Consider the following 20,313-nt stretch of genomic DNA (forward strand, 5'->3'; position numbering starts at 1 on the left):
TATGGTGTGATTTTACTTACATTATACAGTCACCTATTTGTATGTATTTGCACTTTTATTCAGTTCACTGTTTTATTCATCCATCATTGTTGTATATCAATTATGTGCAGTCATTCATTTTGATTGGAGCATAACACCATCCTGCGATTTCCTTTGCGACTGCATATACTATTATCTTTACGTTGGGATTTTATTTATGCACCTGAGTCACCTTATCTGCACTGTTTGCACATTCATTCAGTACACCTTTGGATGCACCTTATCTTAGCATTTATAGTGATTTTTATCTTTCAGTCAGTCTATTTGCATATTTGCACATTAATTTATCAATTGTACTATTTTGGTTATTTATACATTTTACCACTTACACCATTCTATGCTATTGGAGCGCAACACCATCTCTTGATTTTTTCCATGTCTCACTGTGGGAAGTGGTTGGCCCATACAGTAGTTGCCACTACCTTCTGCACACATGGGCCCGGATTCAGAAAGCACTTACACCGACGTATCTCGATATACGCCGCCTAAGTGTAAATATGCGCCGTAGTATCTGTGCCCCGTACCCAGAAAACAAGATACGCTGGAAAATAGGCTTCCTCCGACCGACGTAAATTTCTAACGCCGGCGTATCGTAGGCGCTATTTACGCTTTTCCTATTCAAATATGCAAATGAGTGAGATACGCCGATTCAGAAACGTACGTTCGGCCGGCGCAGGCTACGCGCGGTGCGCGTAAGTGGAATGTCCGGCGTAAAGTTACCCCTCATAAAGCAGGGGTAACTTTGCACCAGACTCGCACAGGTCAGCTGGAGAGCAGCTACAGCAGCACCGTGACAGACGAGCTGAGCAACAACACTTGCAGGACAACACATCTGTATGCCAACATGCCAGGGGCAGCCGTGGTCATAGCACTACTGCGTCTATGGGAACGTAGGAGGGCACGGGAGAGGATATTCCGAATGCGCATTGACGTCTTTGGCATGGGTGAATCAGAGGTGTATCGCATCTTCAGATTCAGCCCTGATGCCATCCTGGAATTAGCCACAACCCTGCATGATGACATCACCAAAAAGACACACCGCGTACATGCAGTGCAGCCACTGGTCAAGGTACTGGCAACACTGCATTTCCTTGCAAGTGGATCTTTTCAAAGAACAAGTGGAGTCGTGTCTGGGATGTCACAATCCACCATGAGCAGATGTGTGCACCAGGTTGTCCCCGCAATCCTCAGACGCATGTCCCACCACTTCATCAAACCCACCCATGAGCACCTGCGGCAGAAGGCAATGGCAGATTTCTTCAGAATTGCAGGATTCCCATGCACCGTGGGGGGCCATTGATTGCACCCATGTGGCACTATGGCCCCCCCGTGCCACAGAGCACATATACCACAATCGTAAGCATTGGCATTCCATCAACGTACGGGTAATAGCCGATGCCCAATGCCTCATATGGCACGTCCGTGCCAAACACCCAGGGGCCAGCTACGACAGCTACATATACCGTCAAAGCACCATCCCAACAGAATTCGAACAGAACGTGTACAGGGACAGCTGGCTGGTTGGTGAGTGACATGGGTGTCAGGCATGACTGTCCGACCCCATGATGCAGACATCACGAGGGGCACATGCACGACTAACATCCTCCTGTTTTTTCCCTTCCAGGTGACTCTGCATATGCACTTGGGCCCCATCTCATTACTCCATACCGGAATCCCCAAACCATAGGAGAGATAAACTACAATGCTGCACACATACGTACCCGTGCAGTGGTGGAACACACATTTGGCCTCCTGAAGTCCCGTTTCCGATGCCTGGATAAGTCCGGGGGGACCCTGTTGTATTCCCCAAACTTTGTGTGCCAGATCATTGGAGCATGTTGCATTTTGCACAACTACGCCATGAGAAAGGGCCTGGAGATTGACATACGTGATGACCTGACCCCCGAACCACACAGTCACCCCCTGCCCGAGGCTACCCCGTCTGCTGAGGGAACAGCAGTCAGGAGTTGTCCCGTGGAACGCATCTTTGCACGTTAAACACACACATTCATCATGGCACACGGAAAATGCACGCATGCACACCACTGTGGTCTCTAGCTCACACACACCACATCCACATCACATTGGATTAGCCCAAGTCCACCATGCAGGATTTGGGAGCAGCAACGCCACGCCAAGGATCCAATAATGTCGCTTTCCATTCATACCACATTTACACGGTCGTGGGGATCACTTCTCCCCAACGACCGAGGGTGACACCCCTTACTGGCAGGAGTGTCACCCCCACATTCACACACCAGTCACACTGTAGTCTGCACTACTCCCTGTGTGCAGGGATTATACAAAAAAAAATCATAATCTGAGTGAAAATAATAAAAACACTCATCACATACATCAAAAAACTCAGCACTTGAGTAGAAAAGAAAACCAAAGAAAAAATCATCTGCCCTGTCGTGGGCTGTGCCTGGTGCCTAGGCTCCTGGGCCACAGTTGCCTGGGGGGAGCCTCAGGTGGGGGGGGGGGAGGGGCATCTGGTGGTGGAACATCCCCCGGTCTCTCCCTGGCTGCCTGGATGCCCTCCAATGCCAGGGCTATGCGGTGGAGGTAAATGTTGGTCGCAGCCTGCATCCGCAGCTGGCGAGTGGTGGTGCTGCGCAGGTGGCGCCTTGTCTGCCTCCCCTCCCCTCCCGAGGAGGCCAGGCTCTCTGCCACATGGTGCAGATCACCCACTAGGGAAACCCATATGGCGGGTCTGCCTGGCCTGGTCCCTCACCAGATGATCTTCCAATTCCTCCGGATCACCCTTGTTTTTTCTTGTAGCCTTCCTGGGGGCAGGAGAGGCTTGGGGCCGGCCCTTGAGGGGCTATCCCTGATGGGGGTGGTGGCCCTTGAGGGGCTATCCCTGATGGGGGAGGATGTTTGGGAGGGTCCAGGTATGGGGGTCTCCTCCACAAGGTATAAAGCATCCTCAATACCAACGTGCTCCTCCTCTACTTCCTCAAGAGGTGAGGTAGGGGCACTCTCCACCACGGATGGCATGGGTCGCACATCAGCCGACGACAGCCCAGCTCCCTCCTGCACATCTGTGGATGACACAAAACATTCACATGTTGGTGGACCCACACACTTGTCACATGTTCCCTTGCCCCCTCCACACATGCTACACACCGGAAAGAAGATAAAACAAACTTACCTGTCCTCAAGGGCTGATTAACTGAATCAAAGCCCTCCAGGCCCTCAACCATCTCCCTCTCCAGGCACCTGGCAAAGACAAGATCATCAGCAGTCGGGGATATCCTAGCAGCTGGTCCACCTCCTGTGCCACTGGCATGGCTCCTGATCGCCGACAGCTTCTCTTTTACCAGACGCCGCAGATGGTTAATTTTTTTAAGAATGTGCTTGGGTTTCCTAGCCGCCACGCCAAGGGCATTCACCTGCGTGGTGATCTCCAACAATATTTGATCTTTTTGGACCTTGCTGGTCGTGCCACTCTGTGCCCCGTAGAGGCACGCGCCGTATTTGGAGAGGCCATCAATAATTATAGCCTTCTCCTCAGGGCTAACGTTTTTCATCCTGCGGTCCCTAGTAGTCCCTGGTGCAGACATACCTCAAGAGACAAAAGTACTAGCAGTAAAAAAAATGCTTGTGTACTTTTGCACTTGACGGGCGCATGTCTGGGCGTATTTATGCACTGGGCGTAGTTAGTGGGCCGGGGTATCTTAGGGGATATGCCGGGCGAAGTTGTGAGCATGCGCAGAGGGACGCGGGACATACGTTGACGTCACGGAGCATGCGCCGTTCGCTCAGCCCTTCATTTGCATGGGGTCACGCTTCATTTTAATGGATCACGCCCACTTCCTTCCTACTTTGACTTAGGCCGGCTTACGCCGACTAATTTACGTTACGCCGGCGCATTGTTGGGAGCATTTGCTTTCTGAATACCATGCTTGCCTCTCTGACTTGCGTTGGCGTAGCGTAAACGAGATACGCTACGCCTGCCTAAAAATGCGCCAATGTATCTGAATCCGGGCCATAGTTTCCACTGTAGCGCAGGAATAACTACTTTACACATTCTACACTACGTTTTACATCTATTTTGTGACATGACGCCACTAGTAGGGACAGGAAGTACCAGACCTCACACACTCTGAAGAGAGAGATATGAGCTCGCTGCTCGTTTTGTTTGGATATATCTGACATTTTAAATGTGAGTTTTTTATATGTTTTTATATTAAATACCTTTTGAAGCGGAGCTGTACTATGTGCCTTCTTCTCTCTTTGCCCATCTATACCTGCTGAGCATTTAGTGCCAGTATCCGTGGATGTTTAGGTGGAGGCCAAAGAGAGAGGATCAGCATACAATCAAGATCTCAGACTGGGTCGCACGAACTCGCCGTTCGTAGGAGATAGGCCCACTGCTCACGGCCTCCATGTGAGTGCTTGTGCATTTGATTGATCGTTTTTTAGACCCTTGCTTCCAGTATTACGCCATATCTTTTTCTTGTTTCTTCCAATATGGTCATTTAATGTGGAGACTACATCTAGCCCTCATCCTGCTGGATCTTTGAGTACACCCTGAGTGGTATCCAGGCTATCCGTGCTATGGCCTTGAGGTGAGCATTCCATACCACTAGAGGTGTGCGCACCGAAGCTTGCTCTTCTCTGAAATATTGGATTTCCTGGTTTCTCATCACTTATTACTCACAGCTATCAAGGACTGCACCTTTAAATATATGCTTTTTGGATGCGAGATTTGTATTTGCACTTGATTTCACTGGATTTTTACCCTTTAGTATGTGTTGGGATCACTTACCTTTGGTCTTTAGTACCAATCTTGGACATTTATTTTGATAACTGTACTTCCATGTTTATTTTATTTCCTTATAAGGATTTTGCTGCATAGTGTTAACCTTTTCCAAATCACCCACCTTCACAGTTCAGATTGCACACTGCTTGTAGAGTTCACCCCGCCCATTTGGTGGGACTTATTTGATCACTGTTTCGTTTTTTTTTTGTTCTATTGTTTATTGTTTTTTGGTTGTTGCCCTATCCCTCCATACCCACACAGCGCAGTTATTATCACTCATTTCATTTGTTTTCATTTTTGGCTGGGACCAATTTCAGGTAACTGCAGCAGTGCCCCCTAGGTTTAGAATATCGATAGCGCGAGAGCCCTTCCATTGCATTCTACACTACGTTTTACATCTATTTTTAACCCTACACACAATAAAGGCCCATATCTTCGGACCTCTTATCAGGTAGTTTATTCTGACCTAATCAAAATGTGCAAATCTGACTCCTCACATACCTATCTCAAATCTAACCTTCAGTCTTTGGAACATAAGGCACTCAAGCAGTTGACTCCTAATAAGTCTATTGTTATTAAAACAGCAGACAAAGGTGGTAGTATAGTAGTAAGCTATTATCAGATGTAAATACATATCAAATTCTCCCCAGTGACCCCACCTTTCAGTTTTCTTTAGAAGCTAATACACTTATCCAAAAGGCCCTTGATGATGAGATAATTTCTAAAATAGAAGCTTCTTTTCTTAACCCCTTCCATACAGGGCATTTTCACCCCCTTCCTGCCCAGACCAATTTTTAGTTTTCAGCGCTGTTGCACTTTGAATGACAATTGCATGGTCATGCAACACTGTACCCAAACTAAATCTTTATGTTTTTTTCCCCCCTACAAATAGAGCATTTGTTTGGTGGTATTTGATCATCTCTGCTGTTTTTATTTTTTGCGCTATTAACAAAACAAGAGCGACAATTTAAAAAAAAAACACAATATTTTTTACTTTTTTATTTAATAAATATCACAATAAAAAAAAAAGAAAAAAAAAGGGTTTGGGCCCTTTTTTTAGCAATTACTACCTCAATGCAGCGTGGCATGGAAGCGATAAGCCTGTGGCACTGCTGAGGTGTTATGGAAGACCAGGATGCTTCAATAGTGGCCTTCAGATCTTCTGCTTTGTTTGGTTTCATGTCTCTCATCTTTCTCTTGGCAATGCCAACACCAGCAGATGACATGGCTCCCCAAAACAACACAGACTGTAGAAACTTTACACTGGACTTCATGCAAAATGATGCAAAATTTGCTCTTATCAGAAAAGAGGACTTTGGACCACTGAGCAACAGACCGGGTCTGTTTTTCGTTAGCCCAGGTAAGACAATTCTGATGTTGTTTGTTGTTCAGGAGTAGCTTGACAAGAGGAATACAACATTTGAAGCCCATGTCCAGGATCCGTCTGTGTGTGGTGGCTCTTGATGCACTGACTCCAGCCTCAGCCACTCCTTGTGAAAGTCCCCAACACTTTTGAATGGCCTTTTCCTGACAATCCTCTCCAGGCTGCGGTCATCCCTGCTGCGTGTGCACCTTTTTCTTCCACACTTTTCCCTTCCACATAACTTTCTATTAATGTGCTTTGATACAACTCTTTGGGAACATCCAACTTCTTTTGCAATTACCTCTTAAAGGCTTTCCCTCCTTATGGAGGGTGTCAATGATGGTTTTCTGCACAACTGTCAGGTCAGCAGTCTTTCCCATGATTGTGATTCCTACTGAACCATACTGAGAGACCATTCAAAGGCTCAGGAACCCTTTGCAGGTGTTATGGCTTAATTAGCTGATTAGAGTGGGACACTTTGAACCTAGAATATTACACACTTTTTACAATATTCAAATTTTCTGAGATTGTGGATTTGGGGTTTTCATGAGCTGTAAGCCATAATCATCACAATTATGACAAATCACAGCTTGAACTATCTTGCTTTGCATGTAATAAGTCTATCTCATATATTAGTTTCACCCTTTTAAGTTGCATTAGTGAAATAAATGAACCTTTGCACGATATTCAAATTTTTGGAGTTTCACCTGTATGTACAGACACATGTGTGTAAATATGGTTCAGCTCTTCATAAGTATGACCCCCCCTTTAGCAGGTTGGTTATACATGTATGCGTTTTTGAAGCATCCATGGTCCCCACTAGTGTTGAGCGGAATACGCCATATTCGATTTCGCGATATATCACGAATATATAGACGAATATTCGTGAAATATTCGCTAAAATCGAATATTCGTGATATTTTATAAAAAAAAAAAAAAAAAAATTGCGAGATTTCGCTAATGCGAATGCGAAATTGATTGCGAAATTTTGACAACTGTGGTAGGAGAACTCTGATTGGCTCTGATGCAAAAGAAGGGCGGAGAAAGTATTCGCGAATATTCTGAAATCGAATATTGGTGATATTTTATCGAAATTTCGCTAATGCGAATGTGAAATTGATTGCGAGATTTTGACAACTCTGATTGGCTCTGATGCAAAAGAAGGGTGGAGAAAGTATTCGCGAATATTCGGAAATCTAATATTGGTGATATTTTATCGAAATTTCGCTAATGCGAATGCGAAATTGATTGCGAGATTTTGACAACTGTGGTAGGAGAACTCTTATTGGCTCTGATGCAAAAGAAGGGCGGAGAAAGTATTCGCGAATATTCGGAAATCGAATATTCGCGATTGCGAATATTCGGCAACATAAAAGGATCGCCTCAGCTTAGCTACTCGGCCCAAGGTCTCTAATCATACCAGCAATGCTTTTAGACGTCGATAGGATGTGATCGGTTTTAAAAATAAATTTGAAAAAATACAAATATTCGGAATAGCGAATTTTGGCCGCGAAATTCGAGTTATTCGCTAATATTCGAATATGCCATATTCGTAACGAATATTCGAAATGCGAATATTCGTGAGCAACACTAGTCCCCACATGTGCAATTAATTCCTATGATACACCAATCATTAAATTGCTATACTAGTTTCTAGTCATCTAATGCTCTGGTCCAGTACTTGAGTAGTATCAGTATCACCTGCTAATCATACTATTTACATGTTGGTTTTAATAAGCTGTATTCTAACTGTACTTTTATTAATCTGCTTGAACATGAGCCAATGAGTTTTATTATATATATATATATATATATATATATATATATATATATATATATATATATATATATATATTATATGCATAGTGACTTTCACTTAAATGCGCTGCATCTTGCGCTTACAGTTATTTCTACCATGATATCTCGTCGGAGGTAAATCTAACACAACCTGTGTAAAACATGCAGATATTTATTAGAGATCAGAGATCGCAGCATAGCCTCTGAATTTTGTTCAGGAAAGACTGTCATTTACTTCCTGGACTGAGGAGTTTGCTTAGAGATAACACAATCATGCAAATCTTTCTGCTTGTGAGTTTGTGTCTGTTTCCAAAAATGTCTTTCACAGATCTGACACAGAACCCCCTGTTTCGGCCTTACACCTTGACTGGCTACAAAGTTACAATGTTTTAGTCTGATCTCTAGGGGAGTGGAGACTAAAGCAATATTTTCTCCTGCCTGCAGCAAACCAATGACATTATCAATGTGGTCACATGCCTGGAGCTCAATTTCTGCCTGAAAAAATGAACTGTTGTTTTGAAGGAGCAATGATCTTGATCTTATAAAAATGATCACAAATGGTCCTGTATTATCGAATGCTTGTAACTGGTGCCACTTAGCTGCCCAGAGCCCCACACATCCTGCCGCTAAGACAATCACTGACAGGCTCTGAGGGAGAGCGAGCCTGTCAGCAGCTGCAGGGGGGCTTCTCCCCCCTACTCTTTAGCTATACTGTATGCGAACAGCGCTCGCAGGGACCCAGCCGCCCACTCTACTCCCTTCCCTACTTCCTCATTGTCAGGGGGGGAAACCAATGACAAGCCAGGACTTTGGAGCAAAGCATCCTGGGACATGTAGTCCCCAGAACAGGTGGCCCCATAGCAATCCTTAGGGGGCAAGACTACACAACCCAGCATGCCCTCAGGAGGAAGGGGAAAAGGACACCACAAGGCTGCCTGGGAGAAGGAAAGAGACCACGAAGAGCCATTCCTTTTCCCTCCTCCTGCCTGGACTCATAGAGCCCAACTAAAGTAGAGTTGGTGGTTAATCTGTTTAAATGTTCTTATCATACTGCAATCTGTTATTATCTTTGTGGTTATCTCTGCCTTCAGGGTCATTCACCTTAAGAGGCCCTGGAAGTAGACAAATTATATTGTTGAACTTTATCACTCTAAACCAGTCCAGAAGGCACAGTTGAGTTGTTGGATTACATTTAACTGTCACATTGTTATTGCTTTATTCCGTGCCAAAGAAGGTCTTCCAGTAAATAAAATATTTTCTGATTCAATACTGCCTGTGTCTATTTACCACATTGTTAGGTGTGTCAGAGGGTCTGGAACTGTTTTTGGGGTTGACAGGCAGAGTAAAGAACCAAAAATACTCAAGCTGCTCCTTTGGGGGTGACACTGTTTCAAACAACATTTAAGAAAAAGAATGCCTTTTGTTATTTCAGGGAGTGGTCAGGAGTGAGTGATTGGTTGTGTTCCCAAAGCCATTCATTTGCTCCCAAATACCCAGTGTAAGAAATTTATATTAAGATGAATTGTTTATGCGTTGTACAAGCAGTCAGCAAATTGTCAGCTTCTCTTTGCACTGCACCAAGTAAATTGAAAAAGACTGCAGCATTTACTTGCATTTGACACTATAGAATAAATCATTCATCTTGCTCCCTTACCCAGGTTCTTCCGCCTGGGAAAGAATCTTATGTGAATGTCACTTTTGGCAACATTTTTACAGGCACAGGGTATGTTTCTGCATCCAGGACCCAGTTGTGCAAACCCAACAATGTAAAACAGCTGTGCTGCAGGAAAAGTTCCTACAGTCATCAATCACCTACTGATTTAGAGTTGAGAAAAGGGAATAAATAGAGCAGCTTAGATAACGGATCAACACATATACAATAAGATATACAATACAATACATACAGTATACAATACGATATACAGTAAAAACCACTATGGTACATTTAAGGTACCAACAAACATCACAATGTCAATTGTTAAATTATATCCAACATTTATTATTGCATACAACTATATTCAAATAATTTTGTTACTGATGCTTACAAAAATACTCCCCTGAGTCTTTCCCATCCAGTTATAGAACTGATATTATCCAAAACATCATATATACTGTAGTTACAACAATAATAGTAACTTGTCACAATCAGTATAATAGGGCGACCATGAAGAGATGACACAATTCTTTCTCTACATGTTTCTCAAAATCATTGCTTCTACAGAAGAACAGGAATGGTAGGATATGTAGCATACAAACAATTAAAAAGCCTGCATTGATGTCCCCATGCCTCTGTCAGTCCCAAACACACAAAACAGGGATCCGAAGGGACATGTTGGAGAACATGGGTCAGTCAGAATCCAAGTCCCAGTGGAGGGACTCATATATCATATATCAAATGCTACAGTGGCATTGTATTATTTGGAAAGGAGGAGTATTCTTCCCTAGGATCTGGCCAGTCAAACTGGTCCCCATCTTGGTCAGCATTGCAGGAGTAAATGAGTTCAGGAGTTGACACAGTATTCAATGTACGAGTCCCTCCAATAGGACTTGGATTCGGCCTGACCTGTGTCCTACGACACATCCCTTTGGAACCCATCCTTGCGTCCTTGGGAGTGACAGAGAAGTGGTAGCATCGATGCAGGCTTTTTAACCATTTGTACAGTATGTGATGTAGTTGATGCTACATATATTGGATCTTTACATTCCTGTTCTGAAGAAGGGGACTGAGCCTGAGAAACGTGTAGAGAAAGTATTGTATTGTCTCTCCATGATCAACTTGTTATACTGATTGTGACATGTTATTATTATGGTTGTGACTATATGTGTGTCTGGAAGCAGGAAGCAGTCTCAGGATTAAATGGCAAGCAGGGCAAAACACTAAAGCACAAGAGCAATGTAAGGCCCCTTTCACACAGGCTGTCTGATCGGGTTTGACTGACAGTTTTTCAAGCAGACCAGATCAGACCTTGCAGTCTGCTTTATGAAGTGGCAGATGTCAGCTGACACATGTTAGCTGACACCCGCTGTTATCCGATTTAATGCTGTCTGCCAAAATTAGACAGATGGTGGTCCTATTTTCCATCCGTCTGGTGGATCAGATTGGATAGAATCATATGGAAATGGACAGGTGGTCTGTTTCCATCCGATTTCCCCATAGAGGAGAGTGGGACTGTGTCCGTTTCCGCTCTACACATCGGAGTGGACAGGACCTGTCATTCGCCTGCTCAGCGAGGATCAGCGGAGCGATCCCCCGCTGAGCAAGTGGAATCTGCTGTACAGAGGTGCCCATGTGAAAGGGGCTTAAAGGAGGAACAAAATACCCTTTCAGCTGAAGACTGATTGCTAGGATATGCTGGCTGCTGGGAGACATCTGCTGGTGGATACCAGTATTATGATTCTATGCTCTGGGAACCACAGTGCCACTAGCAGGTGATCCATGTCCTGACAATGTAATGTTTTGGATAATATCATTTATTTACTTGGATGGGAAAGCCCAGGAGGGAGTAGCTCCATACGTATTCATTTACTTAAGCATCAGTAACAAAACAACTTTAACATGGCTTTGTGCAATAATGCATTTTGGATACAATTTTAACATTCGGTGTGATATATAGTACTGTGCGAATGTTTTAGTCAGGTGTGAACAAATGCTGTAAAGTAAGAATGCTTTCAAAAATATATATTTTAATTGTTTATTTTTATGAATTTACAAAATGCAAAATGAACGAACAGAAGAAAAATCTAAATTAAAGCAGAGGTTCTCCCTAAAACAATTATATACCATTCCATCCAGCATACTGCCGACATGTTCAAAATGCTGTTTTCTTTGTTTGTTTTTTTTGCGCTGTACATACCGTTTAATCGTTCTTTTTCTTTTCAGAAGAGGCGTAGATGATTGACGTGCGGCTGAGGTGCGTCACGTGTTCCGAAAATAGCCGGACTTGGACTCGGCACTATACGGCGCCTGCGCACAGACTAGGAGCTGACTGCTCAGGCGCCGTATATAGCCGAGTCCCAGTCCGGCTATTTTCGGAACGCGTGACGCGCCTTAGCCGCACGTCAATCATCTACGCCTCTTCAAAGGAACCCCTATTCCCAGCGGGAGTCTGAAAAGAAAAAGAAAGATTAAACGGTATGTACAGCGCAAAAAATAAATAAAAAACAGCATACTGTACATGTCGGCAGTATGCTGGATGGAATTGTATATAATTGTTTTAGGGTGAACCTCCGCTTTAAATCAATATTTGGTGTGACCACCCTTTGGGTTTGTACATGTGAACAAAGTCAGGGAATTTGTAGGATTCAGGAGTCAGATGTATGATTAACCAATTATACTAAGCAGATAATAATGATCATCAATTTCATATGTAGGTTGAAACACAATCTTTAACTAAAACAAACAGCTGTGTAGGAGGCTTAATACTGGGTGGGGAACAGTCACGATCTGCTACTAAGTTGAGGTTGTGGAAGACAGTTTAATGTAACAGGTTATACACCATGGCAAGACTGAACACAGCAACAAGACACAAGATAGTTATACTGCATCAACAAGGTTTCTCCAAGGTTTAGCCCCCATTCACACCTGGGTAATTGGAATCGTGGGTGGAATTGCCGCGATTATGCCCGAGATTCCAAAGTGCGGCAAACTGTAGGGCGCTTGTGCAATGCCATTACTTTTTAATGGCACCCCAAACGACACCATAAATCGCGCTGCTATCACGGCAAATCACAACGCGTGATGTTGACGCTCAAAAGAAGCTCAAAAATTGTGACGCTATTGGGGTGCCATTAAGTAGTAATGGCCTTGCACAAGCCTCCCACGATTTGCCGCGATTTGGAATCACAGGCAGAATTGCAGCGATTCTGCCCATGATTCCAAGGTGTGAACAGAGCCAAAGACTTAAAGCAGATTGGGGTTTCAAGATGTGCTGTACAAGCTCTTTTTCAAAGCACAAAGAAATGGACAACGTTGAGGACCATAGACGCAGTGGTCAACTAAGGAAACATAATACAGCAGATAAAAGACACATGCTTACTTCCCTTCCACTTTAGAAGATGTCCAGCAGGGCCATCAGCACAGAACTGGTGGAAACCAGAAGGACCCAGGTACAGCCATCTACTGGAAACAAGTCTCAGTAATATAACTATCCATGAAAACGTAGGGACTGGGGTGCAGAAAAATGGCAGCAGGTGCCCTGGACTAAAATTTTAAAATATTTGGTTGTAGCAGGAGACAGTCAGGGAAGCATGTGATTGGCCCCAAATTTATTCTGCAGCAGGACAACAGTCCAAAACATAAAGTCATTAAGAACTATCTTTAAATTAAAACAAGGAGTGCTGGAAGTGATGTTTTGGCCCCCACAGAGCCCTGATCTTGCCATCATCGAGTCTGTCTGGGATTACATAAGGAGGTAGAAGGGTTTGGGCAGCTAACATCCACAGAAGATCTGTGGTTAGTTCGCCAAGATGTTTAGAACAACCTACCTGCCAAGTTTCTTAAAAAACTATGTGCAAGTGTACCTAGAAGAAGCGATGGTGCTTTGAAGGCAAAGGGCGACCAAATATTGGTTGGATTTGGATATCTGTTCTGCTCATTTACTTTCCATTTTGTTAAATGATAAAAATAAACTATTAACACTTCTATTTTTGAAAGCATGTTTATTCACACCTGCCTCAAACAGTTGCACAGTACTGTATCTTGGTACAAATACTAATTGTGAAGAAAATAGACTTGATTCTGTATTTTCTCATAGGTTCGTTTTTTTAAGAACCCCTGGACTGATCTGGGTGAAATTTGGATATGTTGGTCCCCCTGATCGGGGCTATCAGGGAATATGTAATTGTAGGGATACCTTGTGTGGAATGGGGTGTTCCAACTTTTGGAAAACATTATGTGCTCTCTGCCTGGAGATAATTGGTTTATTCCTTAACTGATCGCAATATCTCCCAGGCAGAGAGAGGGCGGGTGTGGGGTACTCCTGTTTCAGCTTCACCGATGACTCTTGTGTCTAAAGTCATCCTATGTCCACTAGGGGCATAGGATGACTGAGAAATTATATCTTGGATTACAGGAGATGGGACAGTAATGATAATTCACAATGTATTCCAGGATATCTTGAAATATTACAGGTTGTTGATTCTAAACCCAGCCGGTCAATAGAAAGTGATTCATTCAATGTGGGAACACAGACTGTTAAGGTGTTTAATGTCTTCTGCTACTGTCATGTAAATGAACCTTAGTCTGGCTCTCAAGAACCTTTCATTGTGTGATGCTAATTGACACTGTATTGTGTGAATTTCTATTGATGATACATGTGTATTGTATAGCAGGTGAGAAGAGCTTATCTGGGAGTCACCTTGTCTGGGTAAATGATTAGTAATTAGCTCATGTAGATTATCTTAGAGACAGAATGTCTGTCTCCTAAAGGATGTGTATTGGAGGCTCGTTAGTACCCATTGTATGATATTGGGGGTGGAGTGTGTCATTGTCCATTTGATTACTGCAAATATTATTTTTGGTGTATATAAGAGCCTGCCTTCTCAATAAAGATGTTCTATGCCTGGTACACCCTTCATGAAGTCTTGGCTCATGTTTGGGGGGAATATTCTAACCATTGGGAAGAATCATCCTGGAAACTGCATTTATCTCCACTATCCCTCTACCTCCTATGGAAGCGATAATCACTTATGCTGGGCGATTGAGGGATGGAAAGAAGGCCGCAGGACCATAACCACTGCAGGTCTTAACACTAATTTCTGATTATTTCTATTTAAAATAGTTGCTGTCCTCATAATGTATCATGGTGGGTTGGCTGCATAAAAGGAACTGCACAACGTATTCTATACTGCTTTGTTGCACCATCTTGCTCACTTGTGGTAATTTTTTCCTTGTGTCAGGCCATTACATGTAAACAACTGAAAATGTGTGGCTTGTATTATAAATTCTGCAGCCAAAACTGTTTTTTTTTTTATTATTATTAAATTACTAACCTGTGACGACTCACATATATGGTATAGGCACTGAACTTGTTTCATATTCTGTGGGATGATTTGTAGAACCTGGTCCCTAAAAAGTAAAAAATAGTATGAGCAAACAGATATTTATTATTCTGTTTAGGCAACTACAATTATTTTTTAAAGGATCAAAAGGGTATACCAAAGTCAGCTTTAAAGCAACAGACTAAACTAGAGAATATATGGGGATTCCTCCCCAGTTAGATACTAATGATAATGAACCATTTATTAATACATTCATGCCTTGCTCATTTAATAACTTGAACAACCTTGAGAATTTCTGCATGATTCCTTTTCATCTCTCCCCGCATCTTAAATTCTCAGGAATAGTAATCTGCTTGAATCGATTTTTTTCTCTTTTTCTGAAAAAAGAAGCATGCTTAACCCTCTAAGGGGACAATTAATGTGCTTATTACAGCACTAAAGTTTAGTACTAAATCTGATGCGGATCCCACTGAGAATAGTGTGTAAGTGGTCTCTAAAAATTGGAGACTTTATAGCATTTGTAGACAGGTTCTGTAAAATATGATCATTTCTAGCCTGACTGCCTACTCCAATGAAGTCTTTCATTTATTATTTGAATGATGTGCTGGAATGAAAGCAACTAAAATGTCTACTGGTAGTTGTGGAAAATATGAAAATTAATTTATTAACCATTAAATGGCAATACACTATGAAGGTGTCCATCTGGTGGGCATGATCAATATTTATTATAACAAACCCTATCAATTCACCAAGAACTAGTAGTGATCCTAAAGAAATGCTTATGTGGACAGGGATTTCCATCACAGACCTCATGATGAACTAAAAGCAACCTCCCTTATGTGATAGTATTATTTAAATTGTGATTCTTTTGATTTTTTTTTTAAATCTAGCTATTAAATAATATATAGGTATGAAGTTATTGTATATTCCGTGCCTGCACATATTTTTTTAATATCTCTATTATATATTATAATTTTTTCTGTTATAATAAAGCAGTATCTGTTTAATTGGAGTGTAAGTAATCTAAAACACATTCCTTTACTTCCTGTAGTTTTCCAAACATCTTTCCTGCCCATGCCTTAAGCTGGTCATAGATGGGAAAAATTTCAAACCAAAATTCTTCAGAGAGTAAGGTTTTAAAAAAAGTTTGTTCATTTTTTTAATCATTAGTGGATCAAATCAGTGTTCGTTTTTGACCGCCGTGACGAGAAGATTTAAAGGGGCTAAATGGTAAATTGTTTTCGAATAAACAAGTTTCTTACAGTGGATGTGGTTTTCATTTGGTAAAGTCCATCCACTCCTAAATCAAATGTTAAAAGCAAACACAATCTTTTTAACGACAAACGAATATTTTTTTTTGCAATACGTTTTTATTGTATAGAAAGAGTGAATTACATAGATATACAGAGTTATCAGACAAATAATTTCAAACATACTGTCATGAAAGTAAATGGCAATATTAGTTTTTGCATGTATAACATAAATGTGATGAAGGATCATTGAAAAACAACTTTGAAACAGTATAAATTTATAAATTGCATCTACCACTTTTGTAGGCCAGCTGTGTCTTGAACTGGTTGCATCTTGTAGGTCTCCGAACCACTAGCGAACCCTGTCGAGTATGGTGGTTTAAGTTGGCCTATTCCGTGAGCAGGATAATTTGTTATTGCTATCGGGAAGATCTGGTATGGGTGTTGTGAGTAAGGGGGGATACACGGGGAATTCTAACTTGAGGTGTATGGGGTATGTTTCTAGGGATCATGAGGGATAAACAAATGTAGGGGGGGGTTTAGTTGTCCTTGGATGGCCATATGTGTTGTTATTGGTACACTGGTGTATATGTGGGTTGGGGCAAAAATATCCAGGGAAATGTGAGGGGAGTGGTATGTAGGGGCAATATCTTCCTCCTCCTCCTCCGACCTGACAGTTAGTTACAGCAGAGCTCTACTGGGATATTAATTGGGTATATTCAGTAGACATGTGCACACTGAAATATTTTGTTTCCGAATTTCGTTTTCGTCGGAAAAATACATTTATTTAGTTACTCCCAAAATTTGTTTTTATTTATTTTGTTTAGTTAAAAAATGCATTCGTCCGAAAATCCAAATGAGAATCTGTCATTGAAGGCTCATGGTGTCTGTTGAATGTTCCAAGAAGATTCGACGGAGCAGCTAAACTGTACGTCGAATCGTACATTTCCGGTCGAATCGTACATTTCTGGTCAAGCTATAGTAGAATTCTAATGTTGTATGACTAGTAATAATTCTATTTATAAATTATTATTACTAGTCAACCAACATTCAAATACTTCTATAGCCTATGGACTGAGCATTTGATCGAAATGTACGATTGTGGCGTAGTACAGTTTAGCTGCTTGTCGAATCTTCTTAGAACTTTCGACAGACACCGAGGGCCAAATTCTCAAAAGAGATACGCAGACTTAACTGCTGTTCAGCCTGCGTATCCCTGTGCCTAACTTTGGAAACGATTCTCAAAAGGCTTTTTCCAAAGTTAGGCAGAAAATCTGACATGTGTAAGACACTTACACGGTCAGATTTTAGGATGCAGTACCGCATCCGCCACTGGGGGCATTTCTCATTGAAATGCAGCTTTGCGTATGCAAATGAGGACTTAAGCAGATTTTCAAAGCATTTCAGCACTTTGATTTCTGCCTAAGTTCCGAATTTGCCGGCGCAAAACTAGGGCTGGTTTTATAATGTGGAAAGTTAGCCAAACCTTGTAAAGGCCCATTCCAGCGACGGCATTTGGTATGCATTCCTGAGGGAGAACTCCACGGCAATTTTTAAATTCAAAACCGGCATGGGTTCCCCCCCAGGAGCATACCAGGCCCGTAGGTCTGTTATGGGTTGTAAGGAGACCCCCCTCCGCCGAAAATTTGACGTAGGGGGTCCCCCTACAATCCATACCAGACCCGTATCCAAAGCACGCTACCCGGCCGGTCAGGAATGGGAGTGGGGACGAGCGAGCGTCCCCCCCCTCCTGAGCCGTGCCAGGCCGCATGCCCTCAACATGGGGGGGTTGGGTGCTCTGGGGCAGGGGGGCGCACTTGGTACCCACGTGGTGGGTGCACGTGGGTAGGCACCCACCACGTGGGTACCTACCGGAGCATGATGGGACGGTGATGCCTATATAAATGGGATGCAAGGCGCGCTTCCATCATTACAGCGACAAGAGGCGACGAGGCAACATCGGAAGAGGGGAGAAGAACAGAAGAGAAGACCCTGACGCCACAGAAGACCGCGCCGGCTGCCTGTTTGAAATCGAGCTAACACACAAACATAGCAGGCAGCCGGCGCTGAAGAAGAAGGCACCGGACATCTGCAGAAGAACCGGGGTTCGCCGAGTCAACAGCGGAAGAGGGGAGAAGATGGAAGAAGCCCCCCGGAGTCCGGAGAAGCCCCCCCCGGAGAGCGGAGAAGACCCCCGGAGAGCGGAAGACCCCCGGAGAGTGGAAGAAGAAGCCCCCCCCTGCTAATTGAGCTAATAACGAAGACAGGGGGGGCATCCGGAGCAGAATAATAAATTATTTTAAAAAGCCTTGTGTTGTGTGTTTACTAAATTTTACTTTTTGCCTCCAGGTGAATGGATAGGGGTACGATGTACCCCATATCCATTCACTTAGGGTGGGGGGCCGGTATCTGGGGGCCCCCTTATTAAAGGGGACTCCCAGATTCCGATAAGCCCCCGCCCGCAGACCCCGACAACCAATGGCAAGGGTTGTCGGGAAGAGGTCCTGTCCTCATCAACATGGGGACAGGGTGCTCTGGGGTGGGGGGGCCCGCAGTGCGCCCCCCTGCCCCAGAGCACCCAACCCCCCCATGTTGAGGGCATGCGGCCTGGCACGGCTCAGGAGGGGGGGACGCTCGCTCGTCCCCACTCCCATTCCTGACCGGCCGGGTAGCGTGCTTTGGATACGGGTCTGGTATGGATTGTAGGGGGACCCCCTACGTCAATTTTTCGGCGTAGGGGGGTCTCCTTACAACCCATACCAGACCTAAGGGCCTGGTATGCTCCTGGGGGGGGAACCCATGCCGTTTTTTTCTTTGAAAATTGGCATGGAGTTCTCCCTCTCAGGAATGCATGCTGAGCGACGCTGACATTTTTTTTTATAATTATTTGTTTTCCCGGCGCGTCTTTTTTTTTCACCCGTCGCAACTTTAGTGTCCCGTCGAAATTCTCAAAGCCGACCGGCGTTAATTACGTTCGCGCGCTGCACGTCGGGAAAATGACGTCACACGCATGCGCAGTACGGCCGGCGCGGGAGCGCGCCTCATTTAAATTTTAAACGCCCCCAGGAGAGGAGGACCGCCTTACGACGGCGGCACTTAAGTTACACAGCGTGTAATTTCTACCTAAGTGCTTTGACGATCAGGCACTTAGGTAGAAATTTTAAGTCAGTGTAACTTAACTGCTGAAATTTAAGTTACGCAGACTTTTTGAGAATTTGGCCCCATAAGCCTTCAATGACAGATTCAACGTTTATATGTTTTTTTGCTGCTTCATCGTTCATGTCAAATGGCCTCCCCCAACACTGTCTCTATAATGTCAAATCTTTTTCTCTATGTTGAATCTTTCCTCCATATTTAGAATAATCTTGGACTAATAGAGTTAAGGTTAGGCAAATTCGACCGCAGATTCAATAGTCACAGATTGCTATTGTCAGCGTCATGTCGAAACTCCTATCTATATCAAACTGTGTTAGCAACAAAAACTAAAATAAAGCATTGTCGGATCTTTCGGATTTCGGATTCTGCACGTTTGTTTTCGTTTGTTAAAACGATAATGAAAATACCCAAAATTCGGACGAAAATGCATTCGGACGAATATAAATGCACATGTCTAATATTCAGTAGATGTTTGAAAGTGTCTCCAATATGTCCAGGTTTTCTGAAATTTAGTAGGTGTATCTCTGGATTGATGAATCATTTCTTCCATGTCTGCCACTTTGCTAATACGTTTAAACCACTCCACAATGGTTGGGGGATTGGTTGCTTTCCTTTGTGCTGGGATACACATTTTTGCTTCATCTATTAGGTGTAGAGATAGGGATTTGTGATACTGTGTTTTGGGAGTGGTTGAGTGATGCAAGAGCAATTATATAAGACTCCATAAAAACGGAGTATAGTATCTTAACATAAGGAATATGGGGAATTGGGATCTACAGTAGACTATAGTAAACAACCCCAGAGTTAGTTGTATATAAGGGCCAGGTCATACCGATGCAGGTTGGGGAGGTTGGAGACTTATCTACTCCTGTTGTAGCTGTTCCTCTTCAAATTTTCCAATCATTTATGCATGTGCAGAGCGTTCTTTGAATTTTATGGGA

At 43.3% G+C, this 20,313-nt stretch overlaps 1 protein-coding gene across 3 annotated transcripts in view; it reads right to left on the minus strand.

Moving 5' to 3' along the window:
* Nucleotides 1-20,313, minus strand: part of CPO (carboxypeptidase O) — a 275,623-nt gene that overhangs the window by 46,266 nt on the left and 209,044 nt on the right. For all 3 annotated transcript variants that reach the window (XM_040357316.1, XM_040357317.1, XM_040357315.1), the window contains one exon: nt 14,958-15,033. In XM_040357316.1, coding sequence (XP_040213250.1) covers nt 14,958-15,033 — 76 coding nt within the window. The remainder of the gene's footprint in view (nt 1-14,957; nt 15,034-20,313) is intronic.

Source organism: Rana temporaria, chromosome 6, assembly GCF_905171775.1.
Source record: "Rana temporaria chromosome 6, aRanTem1.1, whole genome shotgun sequence".
NCBI classification, from domain to species: Eukaryota; Metazoa; Chordata; class Amphibia; order Anura; family Ranidae; genus Rana; species Rana temporaria.